The following is a 22,310-nucleotide window of genomic DNA, read 5'->3' as shown; positions in this document are numbered from 1 at the left end:
CATGTTTTCTTACAGAGCTTGCACTCTGCCCTCTCATCACTGACTGGACATGCAAATCAGCAATAAAGACCTCATTTGATGTGCAGACAGATACAGAACCTTACAAAAGAATTCATAGAATTGAGTTTTTTCATATTACAACCTCAGACTTTTATGTATTTTATCAAGACCATAATGAAGTTGCACATAATTATGAGGTGAAAGGAAACTTATTTCAATTTGTCGAACGACCTTTTGCTGCAATTACAGATTCATCTATTTTGGGATATGATGCAGAGTGTCTGTGAGCACCAAGTTTCAAGTCTTGCTACAGATAATCATTTGAATTTAGGTCTGGACTTCAGGCCATCTTAACATCCTAATATAGTACATTGTAGCTTTCTAGTGTAAAGGTGAACCTCTGTCCTGTTCTTTTGTGGCCTTATTGCGGTTTTCTTTTCAGACAGCCCTATATTTAGCTATATCTAGCTTTTCATTTTATCTGACAGGTGTCTCTATCCTTGCTGACAATAGGCATCTCTACAGCATGATGCTGCTACCACCATGTTTTACTGTGTGGAAGATGTATTCAGGGTGATGTGTAGTGTTTTCCGCCCCACCTGTTGTTCAGCATGTTGGTGAAAAGTTTTATTTTGATCTCATCTGACCACGGCATCTTCTTTTAAATGTTTGTTGAGTCATCCATATGGCTTTTGGCAAAATGTAAAGGGGACTGCTAAAGACTATTCTTCAGCAATATCTCTTTTTCCCGCCACTCTTTTAAAAAGGCCATATTCATGGCACCGAAGACTAAAGGTTGTCTAGTTGACAAATTATCTGACCTAAGTTGTAAATGGGCCCCGTGTTTACCTCTTGGATTAATTATCTCCTTGCCATTTAAGTCAGGTGCAATCCTATGTGTTGGTAGGTTTGCATTTGGGCCATAAGCCTTCAATTGTTTAGATGTTTAGTGAGGTTCAAAGCTTGGCATATTGTTTTGTAACCCAACCCTACTTTAAACTTGTCCATGACTCTATCCCTGAACTGTCTGCTGTATTCCTTGATCATGATGCTATACAGAAACTACACACTGTACTGCACAATTAAGGTGATGTCGGAAGCCACTTCGTTGCGCTGCATTTTACTAAGGAGGATGAATAAAAATGCATGGCACACTTTTAAGTTTTTTTATTTTTTAAAAACTGTTTCAACCATGGATTCATTTTCACAGTTATGCACTACTGTATGTTGGTCAGTCACATAAAATCCCAATAAAATACATTAAAGTTTGTAGTTCTGACATTTAAAATATTCAAAAAGGTTCAAGGAGTTAGCAGCACCTTCGCAGACCACAGTAATTTTTTTTGTTCTGCACATGTTGCTCTGCGATAATGTGCTTTATGACTAGCCAGAAAGTACATATCAAAAACAGCCTCTGTGATGTGCTCATCCCATTATTCTGACTACCTTAAAAAGTGCTGCATATTGACATAATAATTTTATTCTTCAGCTCTTCATTGGATTTGGGTTTCCATATGAAGGCCCTGCCCCTCTTGAAGCAATAGCCAATGGTTGCATTTTCCTGCAGCCGAAGTTCCATCCACCCCACAGTTCACTGAATCATGAGTTTTTCAGAGGAAAACCCACATCTCGACAGGTAACATCATTACGTTTGACTCTTCCATCCAACAGAAACTAGGACTTTTTAGGGCCAAGATGTAAAATACTTTTATTTTTAATCAGATGCTTTCGAATAGGCGAAAGCCTATTGGTTTGTTAAAACAGAACAAAAGAGCAAAGTGTACCGGAGGCAAATTCCTTGTTTGTATGTACGAACTTGGCAATAAAGCTGATTCTGATTCTGATTGTGATTCTGAATAGGTGCTGCGACATATGTATTTGTGAATTAGGTGTGAGAACTTAGTTTTTCACGCTAACATAAGCATTTACAAAGAGCATTTTTCATAGCTTTCCTTGATAATTATTAACAACATTCACAATTTTAAAGAACTTAAAAATAAGGTAAATTAAAATGTTTATTGGATGGTGTTGTCTGTATTTCCTAAAGGTATTCTCCCAGCACCCATACGCAGAGCAGTACATAGGCAGACCCCACGTCATGACAGTAGACTACAACAACTCCCTTGAGTTCGATTCTGCTATCAAGGAAATCATGAGGACCAAGGTACAGTCAGATTCACCCTGGAGGAGAAAGAAAAAAATATAAGAAAACCTATAAATCCTTTTCCATCTCTGAGGGTCAGACATATTTAAAAAGTGTGAGCATGACTGCTTTCATCTTCACACTCAGTGAGATCAGTTGACATAGCTCTGATATGTAATGGAAACATCTGCCTGACAAATCTCAAACTATATAACATTAGAATAACTTTTTGTTCAGTTTAAAATGAGAAAGCACAACATTCTTACTCTCACTGAGGTTAAAGCTGCAGAAATCTGTGCATTATAAAATAAGAAAAATCCCTACATTCTTTGTTCCTAGAGGCTGTGCAAATGAAGTGCAAGAACTGATCTGCCTACTTTGACTTTGTTTAATGATTCCTAAAGTTTGATACAACAGCAGCCAAGTTTTACAACCCTGCAGTTCTCCAGAACCTGATTTTTTCCTGCGTGTAGGAAGCAGATGGCTATTACAGAGTGTGAGAAAAGCAGAGCTGATAGAGAATAAGAGAATGCCAGCGACTGCCAGGAGCAGCAGAAAGGTTAATTAAGGAGTCAGCTGGGTAGATTAAATCTTTCTATGAAGCACAAACACAAGAGGGGAGGATGGAAAGAAAAATAGAAGGAAATGAGCATATGAACAGTCAGATGAAAATTGAGTGTAGGGTCTCTCAGAGGCTTTCAGCTCTCATTATAATTGCAGCTCGGTATGACCTAAAGTAACAGTGAATAAACATTTTATAAAACTAGTTCACCTTTACAAAAGACATTCTGTTGTACACTGCAATAATAAGTTAAACTACAGTGCAGCTACTATGACAAACTGACGCTTGAGGCAGTTTTCCACCGAACAGGTTACAGTGCTAAACTGGTACTGGTACCTGCACAAGTTCTTGTGTTTTCTCACACCAATGAACTGGTTCTTTCTTGCTTTGAGCCAAGCCATCAGATGGAAATGGGCACAACCAATTAAAAATGTTGTAAGAAACATGTTTAAAACACTCAAAACAAAGCTAGTTATATTATAGAACCAGTTAAGGACTGGCTTTAGCAGCAGCCCAGGTTAATCACTGGAATCACAATGCTAAAACAGTTTGTTAAAAAAAGAAGGAAAGGTTGAAATTGTTATGAAATAAAATGTAATGAATCTCCTTGATTTTTTTGTCACCATGTCAGCCATTTTTAGCCAATTCTAATGTAATTTTAAGAATTATACTTTAAGAAGAACTTCATTCGTCCATTTTTTCTAGCCTGTATTTTTAACCTTCCCACCATGATCCGTCATAAATTTTTTTTTTGGAGCAGAGGTGGTGTCACACTGTGTGAGAGCGGACCCTGGAAGACAGCAACAATAATAAAATTAAAGTTGCAAGTAACATTGTAGGCCCTCGCAGCACAGCGCAACTCGGCCTGTGCAGCGACCCCGCGAGCTGGCATCGCCACCCGTATGCTACCGACATGGCCGACGCTCGATTCCACACATCGCCACAACCTGGCACTGAGCGACATGTCATATGATATTCGGTCCTGCAGAGTTGTGGTCTGGCAAGAAGCATTCAAAATTTGGGGGAAATCCGACCTTCCAAATAGAGCTGCACTCACTTGTTTATTATTGGGCAGGGCTAAAATGAAGTCATCAATCGACATGTTCAGCATTGATCAGTGATGATGTATACTACATGTGAAGTGGATCTGATGATGTACGAGGGAGATAAATCACTTAAAGTGTGCTAGGGGACACCATTGATCCAAATTTCAATGTAATCCAATAGAGCTGTTTGGGGGCGGACAATTGTCAACCATACTCAGTTTTGAGTAGATTGTACCTTCCAGATGGAAGCTGCACTCACTTGTTAATTAGTGGGTGGAGCTAAAATGATGTCATCAGTTGACTGTGCCAACATGTTCAGCATTGATCAGTGATGATTTATACTACATTTGAAGTGAATTCGATGATGTATGAGGGAGATAGAGCACTTGAAATGTCCTAGGGGGCGCTGTTGATCCAAATTCCAATGTAATCCAATAGAGCTTTTTGGGGGCTGACAAAGATCAAGCATATTTATTTTGGAGTGAATAGGACCATGCTTGTGTGATTTATAGCCAAACGTATGGCTGTGGCGTGACATCAGAATTCACCAAGCTGCCACAATTACACCTTCCAGCCAAACCAGTCAGTACTGGAGACTGTCTTAGACCATCATGTTATCTGTTACTTGAGAGAGTTTCACATTGATTAGGTGAAGGACACCAAATATGGAGCATCAACAGGAAAACATAACACTTCCTGTTCTCAGGGGGCGGGGCTTTGATGATGTCAGCATCTGATCAGTGAATACTGTTCATTGCCAGAGGCAGATCAATCTCAGAAGGTTTCAGGTCTCTGTGACTTTCCGTGTAGGAGCTATATCAATTTTGCCTTTTATGGCAAGAAATCATATTTTGAGGCGTGGCCACGCCCACAAGCTTTCATGTATCAAAAAGCCTTTGATAACTTTTGATCCCCAATGCCTTAAGACTATACTGAGTGATTTTTCTTTTTTTTTACCGTTTCCTGTCCGGCAGAGTAGGGCTCAGAATTGTTGTCTGAGTGCCAAGAAATTGCCCAACAGATTTACTTTCACAAGCGGAGCATCACAGCTAATGAAGGAAATAGGCCCCCCATAACAAGGGGGGGGGGACCTAAGCTGATCCAGGAGAGGGAGCAGTCCAAGATCCAACCTGTCACAAAAAAACAAAAAACAAAAAAAAACAGGCACACAGTCACAATCATCCACTCCAACCCTCATGCATACACATAAAATCACTTGCACCCAACGTAAAGACAAACAACAATGGACATCATACACTCACTCACACTCCCCATGCATACTCTATACTGCCAGGTCCAGGCGCCGGTACTCCCTAGGGGCAATCAGCCCCCGGACCCAGGAGGTGGTCCCCTTCCCTCCTGGAGCAGAGACAGGCAGAGAGCGCCGGCACCGCCCAGACCCGGGTGACCCCAGCCCGGCCCCCGCCCTGAAGCCAGTCCCCAACAACCCCCATCCACCTCCGGAGAGGGGGCTATGTACAAAAGAGGGGTCCACATGGCTCAAACCAGTCCGCCAACCGGAGCCACCCCAGGACGGAGCAGTCCCGACCCCCCAATGAGCTCCGATCCCAACCCCATGAGTCTCCCACCCCCAGTGAACCACAACATGAACCTCCCCACAGGGCCACCCCCAACAAGGACACCGATATCGAACACATGCCCCAGAACCCAAATGCCACGAATCCCCTCCCTCACAGGGGCACAGCCCCACAGGTGAACTCCATAACCGAGAAGCCGATGAACCCACACCCACACAGCGCAAGCTCCACACACAACCCTGGTCTAAGCAACCCCGCCACACCGCGCTCCCCCACCACACAGCACGCTGCAACGGCAAGGCAAGGGCCACAAATTAGCCTTTGATCCAAAAATGGCCGACTCCCTGTGCATTTTAGGGCGTACCCCCAATAGACTTTTTTTCTTGGTTTGAGGAGCTCTACCAGTGTGAAATTTCAGATCTCTACAACTTATGGTTCATCCTATCTCACGTTTGGAGGCGTGGCTAAGTGGTTTGGCCACACCCACTTACGACGACATTAAGGAACAAAAATGTACAACGGGGGACAACTTTGGGTAAAATCGTGTGCATCTAGGGGCTTGGCAAAGTCCCCAAATTCAACCGCAAAGACGCAGAAATCCTACGATTATAATAGGCCCTTGCAGCCTTATTGCTCGAGCCTAACTCGGGCCTAATGATTACCCGAGTTGACATGATTGTCACAATTGTCTTTAGCATCTTATATTAGCGATTAGCACAGTGAAGATCACTAAAACTGCTGTCTCCATGTATATTTGTTAGAGAATATGGAGCCTAGCATTAACTGTGAAGCCAAAAGGCTGACAGCATTTCCAAATCCAGCATTATCCAAAATAGAAAGAGTTAAAAACCTCAACAGGATACAACGTAGAAACTTTACTGTTACTTCCTAATGCATTCCTGTTATCTGCCTTGTCTTGCTCTCTTTCACTCTTTCACAGCCTGAATGAAGCACATGCATGTGTCCTGGTATGTTATAGAAAATACAGTTGATATAAATCAGGCTGCCACTCATTGTTTTGACAACTTAAAAAATAACCCTCACATGTGCAACACTGCTAGAGATGTAACCAAGACTCACATTGCAGCAATGACACATTAATAACATCAGTTTTTCACACATCTTCTATCCAGACTCTTCACCTGCAGGATGTGGGATTGTTCTAAACATGATCAGTAGAATGTTGGGTATTTAGTTTCCAACTGTTCTACTACTGATTATGCTAAAAAACGGTCACGGATTTTACCAGCTGTCACCAACTGATTTCTTGACCCATCTCTAGTTGTAACAGTATCATAGACTTCTTCTTTAGCTCATTTGTATATGGATTGAAAAACTTAATAAGGTTAGATCAGGAAACATTGTTTCTGCATTTTTTACCAGCTGAGGACATAATTACATAATCTGCATTCTCTGCAGCAACACAATGGTATCAGAACAAACCCAACCAACCTAGTTAATGCAGCATGAAGTAAAACAACAGAAACACAGCTGTCTGAATGCCTGACCCATTCTGTAAAAATCAGCAGACTGGATCAAGTGTGCATGGAAATTAGACAAAAGGTGATATCTACAGTGTAGGCTGCATGCATGTGTAAATTATCCCACTGCTCCATCTTTTCTGTGTTGTCAGACGAGCTTGAGTTTTGCACCACTGGCTGATGGCGCTGTCTCCATCTCCTCTGAGAAAGAGCTGATGGACCACTTCACCCTTCAGTGGAGGCACTACGCCTCAGCAAACATAGCCACATTCAGATAATGTCCCGTACTTACACGCACACACAAACCCAACTGACACGGTGCCTTACCTTCACATTACAGTCATTAATGTGAAGACACGCATGTAAGCTCACACACGCACTGTGAGATGTAGAGGTTCATGCTCAGTCAGGCAGGACAAAGCAATCTCTGGCTGACTGACAAATTCTCATATTCCAATAAATTCTTTCTTTCTTTCTTTCTTTCTTTCTTTGTTTCTTTCTTTCTTTCTTTCTTTCACCCCTTATCTGGTCTACATATATTTTCATCCATACTCACTTTGGGTTTTGGGTCAGTTTATCACATCACCCATTCGTACCACCATTGCCATTTAGTCCCTACCTCATTCGTACCAGCGAATAAACAATTTCGCACCCATATACCCGGGGCATATCAGTTTATGTCTCTGTGTAGTTACGCTTCTTGATATATTTTGGATATAAATAATCATACAAATAAATGTTATATATATAAATATGTATGTGTGTGTGTGCATGTGTTTATTATTTTCTGAAGTTACTATATCACTCCCATCAACTTGTGATTGTTATCCCTATTGGGCTGCTTGATCCTTCTAAAACATGATAGATTTGGACCACTGATCAAGTCAAAATCACTCTGAACAATCTACGTTTGATAGTTATTCTTTTTGGAGGTCATATTACCACATTTTCTTACAGCAGACTGTTGGTAATTTTAAGTTATCTGTTGTCATACCTGGTGGCAAAGCTGTGGAGGACCAGATCTGCCATAATTAAGAATATATACAGAAATAAATAAATGACTCAAAAAAATGACTGGGCCCAAAAGTAGCTAAAAACATATTTTAGTGTGTCATTAAATGCAACAAAATAATATAAGAAAAGATTTATTCTATAATGAAATCAATTATTCAGATATAGATAAATATTTCTATTTTAATCTGTAACTGTTGTAATTTATCTCTGTGGTAATATGCTTATTTTGTATTTAAACAAATTTTCAATCAGACTTTTTAGTAAATTTCTTGCTGGTTTATTTTTCCTAGCCCTTTTATTTTTCAAATATTTATTACCATTCAAAAGTGTTTAAACACAGTTTTATTACTTCAAAATATATAATTTTTCAAATCATTTTACTGTCCTTTTAATTCTTAAACACTGATATATTTTCTCCTCTAATATATTTCTGTTTTATGTTCTTCCCCAGTGGATTTCCCTGAGCTCATTTACTTACGTTTTTCTTTTTTACATTCCTTAGTCGCTGTTTTTTTTTCTGTAACATATGTATCTGGAAATGTAAAAACTATGGGAGTGAGACAGGGTGTGCAGTCTTTGTAACAGCCTCACCTCCTCAGCTTCTCTCCTATTGGCTAAGGTGAAGCCTAGGATGTAGGTGCTTTGTCTCATTATGGGTGCCTGGTTCTGAAAACTAGCTGCTAGTAGCCACTAACTTCTGCCATGTTGATGCTAAAGAAGTCAGGAGCATTGTGAATTTGGTGGTAGATTATGGAGAGCTGTTTCATTCAAAATTAAATAGATAAATAAATACTGCTATTGATAAATTATTAATAAATATTCCATGAAATAAATAAATATCCCCATGAAATAAAACGAAATAATTATGTTAAAAGAAATTGTCATCTTATTTTATTTAATTCAAATGCATTATGAAATACATAAGTAAATAAATACATAAATCTTTAAGTAAATTAAATAAATCTTTAAGTAAATTAAATAAATCTTTAAGTAAATTAAATGAATCTTGAATTGAATTAAAGATAAAAATTTCTTTTAACAATTATTTTGTTTTATTTCATGGGGATATTTATTTATTTCATGGAATATTTAATATGTTTGAAGAGTTTCAGTCAGGTTTCAGAGCTCATCATAGCACTGAAACAGCTCTGCTGAAAGTCACTAATGATATTCTTATGGCCTCAGATAATGGACTTGTGTCTGTTCTGGTTCTGTTAGATCTCAGTGTTGCATTTGATACAGTCGATCACAAAATTCTCTTAGAAAGGCTGGAATATGCTGTAGGGATCAGGGGAACAGCGCTAGGCTGGTTTAAATCTTATCTGTCTGACAGATTCCAGTTTGTTCATGTAAATGATAAATCATCTTTAAACTCCAGGGTTAATTGTGGAGTACCACAGGGCTCAGTACCTGGGCCAATTCTCTTTACTATATACAGGTCCTTCTCAAAATATTAGCATATTGTGATAAAGTTCATTATTTTCCATAATGTCATGATGAAAATTTAACATTCATATATTTTGGATTCATTGCACACTAACTGAAATATTTTAGGTCTTTTATTGTCTTAATACGGATGACTTTGGCATACAGCTCATGAAAACCCAAAATTCCTATCTCACAAAATTAGCATATCATTAAAAGGGTCTCTAAACAAGCTATGAACCTAATCATCTGAATCAACGAGTTAACTCTAAACACCTGCAAAAGATTCCTGAGGCCTTTAAAACTCCCAGCCTGGTTCATCACTCAAATCCCCAATCATGGGTAAGACTGCCGGCCTGACTGCTGTCCAGAAGGCCACTATTGACACCCTCAAGCAAGAGGGTAAGACACAGAAAGACATTTCTGAACAAATAGGCTGTTCACAGAGTGCTGTATCAAGGCACCTCAGTGGGAAGTCTGTGGGAAGGACAAAGTGTGGCAGAAAACGCTGCACAACGAGAAGAGGTGACCGGACCCTGAGGAAGATAGTGGAGAAGGGGACTGAGTCTGGAGTAGAAACATCCAGAGCCACCGTGTACAGGCGTGTGCAGGAAATGGGCTATAGGTGACGCTTTTGAACCAGAAACAGCGGCAGAAGCGCCTGACCTGGGCTACAGAGAAGCAGCACTGGACTGTTGCTCAGTGGTCCAAAGTACTTTTTTCAGATCAAAGCAAATTCTGCATGTCATTCAGAAATCAAGGTGCCAGAGTCTGGAGGAAGACTGGGGAGAAGGAAATGCCAAAATGCCAGAAGTCCAGTGTCAAGTACCCACAGTCAGTGATGGTCTGGGGTGCCATGTCAGCTGCTGGTGTTGGTCCACTGTGTTTTATCAAGGGCAGGGTCAATGCAGCTAGCTATCAGGAGATTTTGGAGCACTTCATGCTTCCATCTGCTGAAAAGCTTTATGGAGATGAAGATTTTATTTTTCAGCACGACCTGGCACCTGCTCACAGTGCCAAAACCACTGGTAAATGGTTTACTGACCATGGTATCACTGTGCTCAATTGGCCTGCCAACTCTCCTGACCTGAACCCCATAGAGAATCTGTGGGATATTGTGAAGAGAACGTTGAGAGACTCAAGACCCAACACTCTGGAAGAGCTAAAGGCCGCTATCGAAGCATCCTGGGCCTCCATAAGACCTCAGCAGTGCCACAGGCTGATTGCCTCCATGCCACGCCGCATTGAAGCAGTCGTTTCTGCAAAAGGATTCCCGACCAAGTATTGAGTGCATAACTGTACATGATTATTTGAAGGTTGACGTTTTTTGTATTAAAAACACTTTTCTTTTATTGGTCGGATGAAATATGCTAATTTTGTGAGATAGGAATTTTGGGTTTTCATGAGCTGTATGCCAAAATCATCCGTATTAAGACAATGAAAGACCTGAAATATTTCAGTTAGTGTGCAGTGAATCTAAAATATATGAATGTTAAATTTTCATCATGACATTATGGAAAATAATGAACTTTATCACAATATGCTAATATTTTGAGAAGGACCTGTATATGCTTCCAATGGGTCAAATTATTAGGCAGCATGGGATACATTTTCACTGTTACACTGATGATACTCAGCTTTACTTATCCATAAACCCTGATGAGCCCAACCAGTTAGATAGACTACAAGCATGTCTAGAAGATATAAAAACTTGGATGACGTTAAATGTTTTGCTTCTAAATTCAGACAAGACAGAAGTTGTCGTCTTTGGACCGGAGTCTTTAAAAAAGAAACTGCTTAGTCAATCACTTAACCTGGATGGCATTAAATTGACCTCTGATAATAAAGTAAAAAACCTTGGTGTTATTTTTGACCAGGACATGTCATTTAAATCCCATATTAAACAGGTTTCTAGGATTTCCTTCTTTCATCTCCGGAACATTGCCAAAATTAGAAATATCCTGTCCAGGAGTGACGCTGAAAAACTAGTCCATGGATTTGTTACTTCAAGGCTGGACTATTGTAATTCGTTACTATCAGGATGTCCACAAAATGCAGTTAAAAGCCTTCAGCTGATTCAAAATGCTGCAGCAAGAGTTCTGATGAAAATTAAAAAGAGAGATCATATTTCTCCTCTTTTAGCTTCCCTTCGTTGGCTCCCTGTTAAGTCCAGAATAGAATTTAAAATTCTCCTCCTCACATATAAAGCCCTTAATGATCTAGCTCCATCATACATCAGAGATCTGATTGTTCCATATGTTCCTAACAGAGCACTTCGTTCTCAGACTGCAGGTTTACTGGTGGTTCCTAGAGTCTCTAGAAGTAGAATGGGAGGCAGATCCTTTAGTTATCAGGCTCCTCTCCTGTGGAACCAGCTCCCAGCTTTAGTCCGTGAGGCAGACACCCTGTCTACTTTTAAGGCTAGGCTTAAAACTTTCCTTTTTGATAAAGCTTATAGTTAGAGTGGCTTAGTTTATCCTGAGCTATCTTCCTTATTTTTTACCTCCGTCTTCTTCCCTCCCTGTTGGTTGGAGTAAAGGGAAGTCAGGTTTAGCCTAAACCGGCTCAGTTATGGTTGAGGTGCAAACACACCCTCCATTTCTGCTACCTGTATGACCCCTTCTCTTTTCCAATGGTTATAATCAGTCTGACAGAAGGAGGTATCCCAATCCTTGTGGTTTTTAGTGTAACAATGACCATCAGTGGGACCCTTTGTGAGGTGCCTTGAGACGACATTGTTGTAAATAAGCGCCGCTTAACTAAATAATCTGAACTGAAACTATCTGTGTAGTTATGCTGCTATAGGCTTAGGCTGCTGGAGGACATAACGACCACTTTCACCCTCTTCGTTACATTCTCACACTACTCTCCAATTTTGCATTATTTGCTGTTATTTCAGCTTTTAACCTTGTTCTCTCTTTTCTCTTCCTAAAAGCTACACCTGGCCTGGCTCTGTGTCTGCACCTTTCTGAAGAGGGGAATTATCCGAGCTTCTGCTGGCAACAACTTAATGCTCACCCTCTACCGATGATCCACATAGCCCAGTCTTTTAGTGTTTAAACCTTTCTCTCTCCTAGACATGGAAATTGACTGAGCTTTTACTGTAACTAATTATATGTGCTCTCTTTCAGACTCTAACTTTGAAAACTGGCTCAGAGTTTATCTGTTCATTCTTTCTAGTTGAAACGACTAAAGGAGCTACATCCGTTAACATTTACTGTTCCTTCCCATAGAAAGTACCTCTGGATCAGTGCTTCTGTGTTCTTTTTATGTCTCTGCTCTGTTCTCTCAAACCCCCAGTCGGTCGTGGCAGATGGCCGCTCCGCTCACACTGAGTCTGGTTCTGCTGGAGGTTTCCTCCTGTTAAAAGGGAGTTTTTCCTCTCCGCTGTCGCTACATGCATGCTCAGTATGAGGGATTGCTGCAAAGTCAACGCCAGTGACTGTCCACTATCTCTACATGCTCATCCGAGAGGAGGGAATGCTGCAAGTCACTGACTGGATGCAATCTGCTGGGTTTCCTTAGATAGAAAAACGTTTTATCCAATTTGAATAAATAACTAACTCTGACTGCACTGTTCAATGATTAGGATTAATTGGAATGTATGTACCTGACTGTTGTGAAGTGCCTTGAGACAACATGTGTTGTGAATTGGCGCTATATAAATAAAACTGAATTGAATTGAATTAATAATTTATCAATAGCAGTATTTATTTATTTAATTAATTTTGAATGAAACGGCTCTCCATAGAAGATAGCTCTGAATCCTGTTGACTCTATGTGAGAGAATATCTCAGTTTTCTGAAGTACTAAGAGGCATTAACGTTTATGGACCCGCCTTCAAAATAAAAGCATGTCTCAGTGATGGACTGTTCTATGGGGTAAGAACGCTGTCAAAAACAATGTGTATGTAAAGACAGAAATGTGTGCATATTAGTCAATAGTTGTGCATAAGTAAAATCCAAAAGAGGTATTGTATATTTTCTCTGTAAGAATACAAAATAAAATGTTACAGCTTCAAGAAATTACAAACACAAAGTTCAAGTTTACAGTTGTGGTTTATTCTTTATGAATACAATATGCTATAACAGTTTGTGAATACGATTTATTTTCTTTGAGAATCCGAATTTACATCAGCGTCTTGGTGTCATGTGATCTCAGGCTGGTTAGTGGAGCACAGAGTTAGTCGATTCGCGTTGCGCATGCGCTGTCACACTCCTCACCGCCAGTAAATAAGGACCAAGAGCATATATTAACGACATTAAGAAATATATAAACTTTTTAACATTACCTGGATTTTACTTATGCACAACTATTGAATAATATGCATACATTCCGTCTTTACATACACATTGTTTTTGACAGCGTTCTTACCCCATAGTTTTCCCAATCTAACCAGAGGAAACATATTTCAAGAAATTCAACGTTAATTAGCATCTATAAAAGAATTCTGATAATCCTTCCTGCAGATATTTAGATATAGATTTTTCAAAAATAAAGCCAATTAAATATGGCCAATATTAATCACCATATTAAAAATCTTTTTAGAGTAAAATGTCACGCAAGAATGATTTCAGTCCTGATTAACAGTTCATCTTCTATAGATGTCACTCAATACGTTTCATCCACATCTGTTGTGGAATTTAAAAAAAAAACTTAAATCTGGATAATCTATGTATACCTCACCATTATCATTATACTTATTAAAATAAATCTGATTCATCTCATATTGTCACATTTAATCCCAAAACAACCATTTTTTTAGAGGAAAATTCTATAGATACAATAACCTGATTGCATAAATATGCACACTCTTAAATTGATATTTTGTTGAAGCATCTTTTTCATAATTTTTAGTATCAATTCTAATGAATCTTAACCTTCAGCGGTTCTAGGTGAAGGACACTCCTCTTTAATGTCATATGGAAGACTGGGACGAAAGCAGTGGAGTTGGGTGGTGGTTCTAGATTTTAAGATGGGGGAACAGTGTGCCAACTATCAAGGAATTACACTTATCAGCCTCCCTTGGAAATCCTACTTTAGGGTATTAGATTGAAGGCTCCATCTGATCATCGAACTTTAGAATCAAAAGTAGCAATGTTGCTTTCCTCCTGGAAGTGGAGCAGCAGAACCAATTTTTACTCGTGCATAACTGCTGAGGGATCATAAGAATTTGTTTCTCTGGTCTACATGTGTTTTGTAGATCTGGCTTAAGACTGTGTTATAGGGGTATCTTGTAGGCGTTGCTGTGGGGATGTAGGGTATCTGGGTGGCTTATAAGGGCTATTAAATCCTTGTATGCCCACAGGAAGAGCATTCTCAGCACAGTCAAGCCTTTTCCTTGTCAGTTTAGGCCCAAAAGTTTTAGATGTCTGCTTGACAGCTAAGATGAAGAGGAATTGTATGTTTTAGCCTCAAATCTAAATCAACAAAACAAATCTGAAGGGAAGAGAAGTTATTTTCTGGGATTGCATAGCCAGAATCTAGAAGTGAATCACCCAAAGAGGGTTTTGGACAACACAGTGTGTGTTAAGCAAAGTTCAGATTGTTACGTGACCAAAGGTTAAAACACAGATTAACCCCTTCAGCACTGCCATCCAATGATATTAATCTGAGACGACAACAACACATTGGCTTTCGTAAGTACCAACATGTTAATCATGTAAAACCAATCTGCCTGACAAGGTTGCTGTCTGTTGGTAAACCCAGCAGGTGAAGTTATTGTTCATTCAGCTCCAATAAGGACATTTTCTTTTTGAACATGCACTTTCGGGGGGTTTTATTTGTCTTCGCTATTTTTCAAATGGTGCTTGAATATTTGTATATTTATCCATTTGGCAGACCTAAACATTAAAAGTAAGGTCCAGCTTAACTGACATAGATTGGCAGTTTAGTATTATTTAAGCTTTGTGCCAGTCCGTCAGGGTGTGTTAGAGATTAAAAGAAACACAAGTGAAACATAGTCCTTCAAACTCATAGCTAATTAGGCCAATCAAAAGTGTGTGCTAGTTATAAAACTCGCATTTCACAGCAAGGGATGATCTATTGGTATGCAAATAAAGCCTAATGAATTGCAAAGCAGTGACACACTGTGATCAGGCTTTGCAGAACCTAACAATGCAAACATTCATCTCCTGAAATTAACAAGAAGAAGAAGCAATTTGTGGCAATTAGTGTGAACAATGACTCAAAATCCAAACAAAAGTATATGTTAATGTAGGCAAAATGTCACAAACATAACATTCTTCTTGGGTGCATGTGTTCGTTGTCTCCAGGTTGAGCCCTACCTGCCTTATGAGTATACTTGTGAGGGGATGCTGGAGAGAGTTCATGCCTACATACAGAATCAGGTAAGATCCACTGCACCTCAGCATGAATATAAAGTGGGCTTAGCAAAAGAAGCATAAGCAAAAATTCAGTTTTACTCAATAATCCTTCCATCTTTATCACATTTACCCATCTCTCAAGATCTCAAATAGCATATTCTGCTTCATTTTAACCAGAATATCGTTTCTCAGTTTGGTGTTGTGTGTGTCTGTGTGTATATGTGTAAATGTGTGTGTGTGTGCATGTGTGCGACTGTACCACATAAGTTGACTCAAATGGATCTAGAAGATAACTCCTATAATGAGCCACATTGCCTTCCTCTGGCTCTAAAGCAGAGTCCCCTGCATTAATGAGGAGAGCTGAGTAGAAGGAAGGGGGATGATGATGATTATTGTGATAAATGATAACTCTTTGCTACATAATTATATTCAGATGGCAGAAATCTCCCAACAGTTTTTGCTCTGACCCGACAGTTGGCACTAAAATAAGAGGAAAAACAACATTCTTTCTGTAGTTACCATTCTTTTGACATCACATAATACAGGTTGTAAAGTGCAGATAGTTTTTTTCAAATAACAATCTAAAAAGGGTCTCATACATTTGTATTCATTCAATTGTTCTTATTCTACTGAATTTCTCTGATCAAAATCCAGATAGGCTGTTTCATTCTAGGCAAAGTTCTGTTTTTGATGTTTAGGGAATCCTCGTTATTCAAGTCAGACTAAAATTACTCAGAAGTCTTTCAGTCAAAAGTCAATTAAGTCAGAGTCTATAAGTCCTACTGTTCAATGTTGACACCCATTTGGGTAACTGGGACGTTCCTACCACAAAGCAAATCCCTGGTCCAGGTTCCTCTGTGGCAGTGTAGATCCGAGTTCCCAAAAGTCGACTGGGAGGCTCGCTATCAACTTGAAACATCAGATCATCTTCACAGGCTTTGCCTTCAATTACCAAAAAGACCTGACTGAGACACGTGAAGTGTAAAAAAGCCTTGTCCGTGATCTGTCTATCTCCTAAAACTGTACGAACAACTGTACGAACTGAATTTACAGTTTGCTGCTCAAAATGAAAAGTAGCTCCTATCTGCTCTTCCCTCAAGAGCACCTCGTGCTGGTGCGCCATCTCTGCAGGTGTGTGGAAATTACCTTAACCTTCAACTTATGGCACAAGACAAAAGTTCCACAGGATTTACCTAAGAGGGAAAGTTACAAAAACAAAAAAAAAAGATTTTTATTTTCAATGTGACTTAAAAATACAGCTTAATTTGCAAATAAAACGAGAACATTAACTCAAAACCCAAATCAAAATAAATACCTTTCCTTAATTAGGTTAAATTCTAACCCATATTTACTGAGTGAGTTACACACTACTTTGTGTTAGTCAGTCAGATAATATACCAAAAACGTAAGACTTTGGTGGTTGTAACGGGTTAAAAGATGAAAAAGTTTAAACGGTGTGAATACTTTTGCAAAGCATTGTACAACAGATCTTTGTCACACCTGATAAAACAGACATTTTGGGGTTTTTTTTATAGTCAGGACATCTGTCCCCACAAACATCTTGTGTGTTGAGCCACATCTTCGCTCTAACACCCATGTATTTTTCACATCTCACTGAGATCCGTCACATTCACCATCATTTCAAAAAATATGGATCTTTGACACAAATCTGTTTTTTACTAAACGAGTAAATGTGTCACTTCATACGTTTATTCACTTCAGTTTTTAATGTGTAAATAGTTGTGTTTAACAAATTTTATGGGTTTTAACCTTTCAGGCGCATTAATGACCTAGTTGGAGTCAATGTGCCTCAGGGCTGTTTGTGCCGAGCTCCACTTCTGCTCCTACTTCTCTAATCCTCAGCTCATTCTCTGCAGTAATAATAAGTAATGCTTTTTTTAAGTACAACTGGTGGGAAACAGCAGTTTACAGCAAATCATACAGGCTGTTGTGGTCCAGGATACAACCATAACTCTAATGTTGGAGTACCATCTCCTAAACAACAAAACAGCACACAAAAGGCCAGTATCACTGAGGAGAAAACTATTTTCTGGCTCAACAGAGGAATGAGCTAGACTTGTAGAGACAGTAAATCACTTATATAAAAGGTATTTTCCTACTAGTATATAGTTTTACGGCAAAATCACTGCACAAACTAATTTGATTCTATATTTGTTCTAGGACTTCTGTGTGCCAGAGTCTCCCTTTATTCCAGCCAATTTCTCCAGACTGGGATCAGCTAGTGGCAGCCGGGTAATCGGACCTCTGTTTGTGCCCCTGCCGAACTCCAAGGCCCTTGGCTGGGCGTCCAATGTGACAGCTCTCACAGCTTGGCCTCCTCTCAGCTCCCTCCGACTGCTCGTGTCTCAAGAAGGCCAGTCTTGTGTTGAGGCCTGCCAGTCATCTGGTTTCATCTGTGAACCAGCTCACTTCCGCTTCATCAACAACAAGGAGGCTCTGCGAGGGTACGCAACACAACAGTAATGAACACAATATAATGAAAACTTGCCTCATTAAAGCACAACACCATTATAACTGTCTCCAAGCTTTATGAGTCAATAGGATTTTTATTCTGTTTCCACTGAGATCTCCCAGTTTGCTCTCAAGTTTCGGATCAGAGTCCAGATCAAGGCAAATTTTAACTTTGTTAGTGTTTGAATTTATTGAGTTATAAAAAAGGTATATTATTTTTGCTATCAAGCAGACTTTAAAATACCTATATATGTTTCATTTAAATGCCGAACAGACAATAAATAGAAAGTTGTGTATCTAGTATTTAAATGAACACAATCAGGCACATTTAGGCATAATTCTGACCGCTAGACTGCTGCAAAATGCTTCCAATGTGATCTTTGGTATGTGTGGAATACGCATTAATGACATAAGTGGTATACATATGCTATGTGTGCTGGTTTGAGACAAATTCACAACAATAGTCTACAAGGGGTTAAATGATCGGTATCAGTCTGATTAAACTCCTGAGACCTGTTGTCATTCTACTGTCTACTAGAGGGAGCCTGGGCTTTCTGCCCACTTTTTGCTCAGCCACATTTTTTAAATATGATGACCTATTTTGAGGACATGTGCACGGGTAGCAAACCTCATTATAGGCCATGCACATTATTTTGTCAGTCTCAAGATAGTCTTCCATAAAAAACTGTTTTTCACTCTTTACAATGAGGTTCACAGTGAAACAGACTTTATTGGCTGATGTAGCTTCCTGTCTGTCTGCATCATGTGACCTACTTGAACTGCTGTGCCCAGATATTTCCAAACAAGGCAGGATATCTTCCACAGCGCCAGAACACTCTCCTGGGTCAGGCTAAGGTTGCAGATGTGCTGCAGAACCCAGATAGGCATCCATAAGTGAGAACTTGGCAGAAAGCAGCCAAATTATCATTGAGTAGTATCAAAATAAACATACTACTGTTAGCTTATGACTTCAACAAACTGTTCTACATGAAAATATCTTCAGAAGGAGCGAGATATGAGTTCATTTAAGACTGTTGAGTCTGTTAAGGTGGAAAAGTTTGTCTAGATGGGGGTTGATTTGACCCAAATTGAAATGAGCTCGCTTTGACCCAGGTTCAGGGCCTCATATGATACATTTGCTGATGTCAACAATATTCTGAGGTATAGTATGGACTGATTAACTATGATCAAGATTAACCTGAGGCAGAGATGAAGTAATGTTTTAGCACTACAAAAGGAGGGTCTGATGTCTGACACAGGTTTCACTCCCCATCTCCCTTAACCACATCTCTATATCCAATCATTGTAATGTTTTTACATGTTATATATTGTATAAAACATGTATGCATTGTATGAAGCATCAGCTTCTCCTTGGAAGACCCTTGTACAACCGAACCCTGACCTTCATTAAAACCTTGTCGCACAGAAGTATGTCTGTCTCAGATCAACCAACACTCCTTTTTTTAGCAATAGCTTAAAAGGTTTATTATAATGCTATGGCTGTTTTAGCAGATGTGTTGTCAGAAATTTTATAGCAGCTTTTCAAACAAGTTCAAATGTTCAGCAAATTGACGCTGTTCTGAAGAAACTCCCTTTGGGACGAAAACAAGAAGGAAAATCTGCAGCATAATAAATATAATTGAGTGAGTTGAGGACTACTCAATCATAATGCTTATGTAGACTCTCTAGACTCTGATAAAAGATATTGTGTTATTTGACTGGACTCTGTATTTAGTTTTTTAAGCAAATACGAGTTCCAAATACCATGTGTTTTATCAAATTTAATGTACAAACTGATGAATGTCAGTGTTTGTTGTTTTTTTTGCAAATATTCATTCATTTTGAATTTGATGATTACAACACTTTCCAAAAAAGCTAGAACTGTCAGGATCTGCCATTTTGGGTTTTGTGTTTGTTTACCTTCTCAGTTAGGTGTTTCTATTCCTCTGGGTTTTGTTGTTATGTTTGTTTATTCCCTCTGTCATGCTGATAGTTTTGTTTTCTCTCCTGCCTCCTATTTTTAGTCGTTATTTCTCCCCTCGCCCATAATTCCCTTGGTGGTTGCTTTCTCATGGTTTTCTCTGGTCATTAGTACAGTTGTCCTTGCTTCTCTATGTTTTCTAGTTTAGTTTCTCGCTTAGTGTTTCTGTGCTTGTTTACTGTTAGTTTATTTATTCTTGCTGTATTCTTCTAGTTTATTAGTTCATTTTCCCCTCTGGGATTAGACCCCCTTTTTTATTATTTACCCAGTTGTTTGTTTCCCTTAAGATTAGTTCTTTCCCATCCTTGCTCTCTGTATATTTCCTCATGTCCCTGCTTGTCTAGTTAGAGTTCCTCCCAGTTAGTTTAGTGTTTGTTTACTTTTTATCATTCAGGTGTTTCTTCTGTTCCCTCTAGTTTCTCAGTTTACTTTAGTTAATGGTTATTCTAGATTCTTATGCTTCATGTGGTTATTTATCTTTGCTTATAGTTTTGGTTAGATCGGTTTTCCCCTGGTTATGTTAAGTAGTAGCTCTATACTTTTCATTGTTCCCTGTTCCTTATGTTAACAACCCTAGTTGTCTTCCCATGTTTCTCCAAGTGGTTTGTTTTCTGTTCGCCTCCTGAACTTGTGCTCTCAGATTACCAGTCTGTAAGTCTTCCTTCAGTTTCATTATTAAAAACCTCATCTACTCACCATACGGCCTCCTCGCCATGTTCTGCATCCCGGTCCTGCCTCCAACACACAACCCTGACAAGAACAGGAGCAACAAAAGACTGAGAAAGTTGAGTAATGGTCAAAAAACACCTGTTTGGAATATTCCAGAGATAAATTGGTTAATTGGAAACAGGTGAGTGCCATGATTGAGTGTAAATGAAGCATCCCTGAAGCTTCAACAATTAGTGTCCTCAGTTCCTAATCCTTATTGAGTGTCGTTAAAAGGAAAGGTGATGTAACACAGTGGTAATCCTGAACCTGTTTTAGCTCATTTGGAACATGTTACCAGCACAAATTCAAAATGAGTGAATATTTGCCAAAAAAAAAAAAACAATACAGTTTATCAGTTTGAACAGTAAATATCTTGTCCTAGTAGTCTATTTAACTGCATGTAAGTTGAACAGGATTTGCAAATCATTGTATTTTGTTTTATGTTTCATACAATGTCCTAACTTCATTGGAATTGGGGTTGTATAAATATTTTGGATTTACTGACATTGCCTAATAATTCTTTGAATTATCCAGGTGATGAAATGTCCAGTTGTTGTTTCATCCTGTATTCAGCCCTCTACTCTGGTGTTTCTTGTGTTCAGGTTGGAAGTGCAGTGCGAGGTGGTGGACTCAGAGATCAACCACATCCTCCCTGCCTTCTCCGTGATGCGTCAGGAGTGCAGTCTTCAGAGGGAGCCCTTACTCTTCAGCTGTGCAGGCCACTCTCCTAAATACAGGCGCCTTTGCCCCTGCAGGGACTTCCTTAGAGGGCAGGTGGCACTTTGCAGAGACTGCCTATAATGATGGAACACATAGGACTACCATAAAAACAAAAGGCATGAATTTAGGAGGAATTTAAAGAGCTCGAGGTAAAACAGTTGCTGGATTGTTTAATGGATAGTTTGTACATGTACAGCAGTTACTGCAGGTAGCTAGTGACAGCAGTCAGACTGAGGGATAAATGCTTGGATAGCCTCAAGACAAACCTCTACATTACCTGCACAGTGAAGACGCATCAAGTATTTTATTCTGATACTTCACCTCCATCATATTGAGAGTGTGGTTTCACTCCATGATGGAGCTGTCATGGAGATGGCAACGTCAGGTCAGTATTCAACCTCCACTCGGCACTCAAACAGAGGATGATGGACACCGAGCTTATCTCTCTTTCTGTTCGCCCTCTCTTCCACTGATAGATATTTATCAGACTGAACCCTTATTCTGAGGCAGCATCAGTCAAAGCGATCATCTCTGGGAAGAAAGGACAAACACAAGGCAGCTCACAAGATTATTTTTCAATAAATAAGCCTTCATATCTCTCAGCTGGATTTTTAAGAAGGTCTTTGGACTTTGTGATGGGAAAAAATCATAAATAAAGATAAAAATCTGAATGGTTCAAAGTTCTGAGGTGGTTTATATTGCTTGTGTTCTTCACTTTTGTCATCAAAAGCCATAAATGCACAAGGAGAACATGCAGACTGCACACAGAAAGGCCTGCACAGGGGTTTAGGCTTGACCATTATTAAATTCTAATCAACTTCTTCATTTTTTATGATAAAACTACCCCATGAATGATACAAATGAATTAGGTTTTATATTAAATATAAATGCAGT

General features: G+C 39.2%; 1 protein-coding gene across 4 annotated transcripts in view; it reads left to right on the top strand.

Moving 5' to 3' along the window:
• LOC124869096 (alpha-1,6-mannosylglycoprotein 6-beta-N-acetylglucosaminyltransferase B-like) overlaps positions 1-22,087 on the top strand; it is a 259,990-nt gene extending 237,903 nt beyond the window's left edge. For 3 of the 4 annotated variants that reach the window (XM_047366831.1, XM_047366829.1, XM_047366828.1), the window contains 5 exons: positions 1,490-1,636; positions 2,048-2,164; positions 15,485-15,559; positions 17,717-18,000; positions 21,299-22,087. In XM_047366831.1, the coding sequence (XP_047222787.1) occupies positions 1,490-1,636; positions 2,048-2,164; positions 15,485-15,559; positions 17,717-18,000; positions 21,299-21,497 (822 nt within the window). In that variant the 3' untranslated portion in view covers positions 21,498-22,087. The remainder of the gene's footprint in view (positions 1-1,489; positions 1,637-2,047; positions 2,165-15,484; positions 15,560-17,716; positions 18,001-21,298) is intronic. The other variant, XR_007038482.1, reaches the window with a different exon arrangement.
• Positions 22,088-22,310: the final 223 nt, after the last annotated feature.

Source organism: Girardinichthys multiradiatus, chromosome 5, assembly GCF_021462225.1.
Source record: "Girardinichthys multiradiatus isolate DD_20200921_A chromosome 5, DD_fGirMul_XY1, whole genome shotgun sequence".
Lineage (NCBI taxonomy): Eukaryota > Metazoa > Chordata > Actinopteri > Cyprinodontiformes > Goodeidae > Girardinichthys > Girardinichthys multiradiatus.
This window is presented reverse-complemented; position numbering and strand designations above follow the sequence as displayed.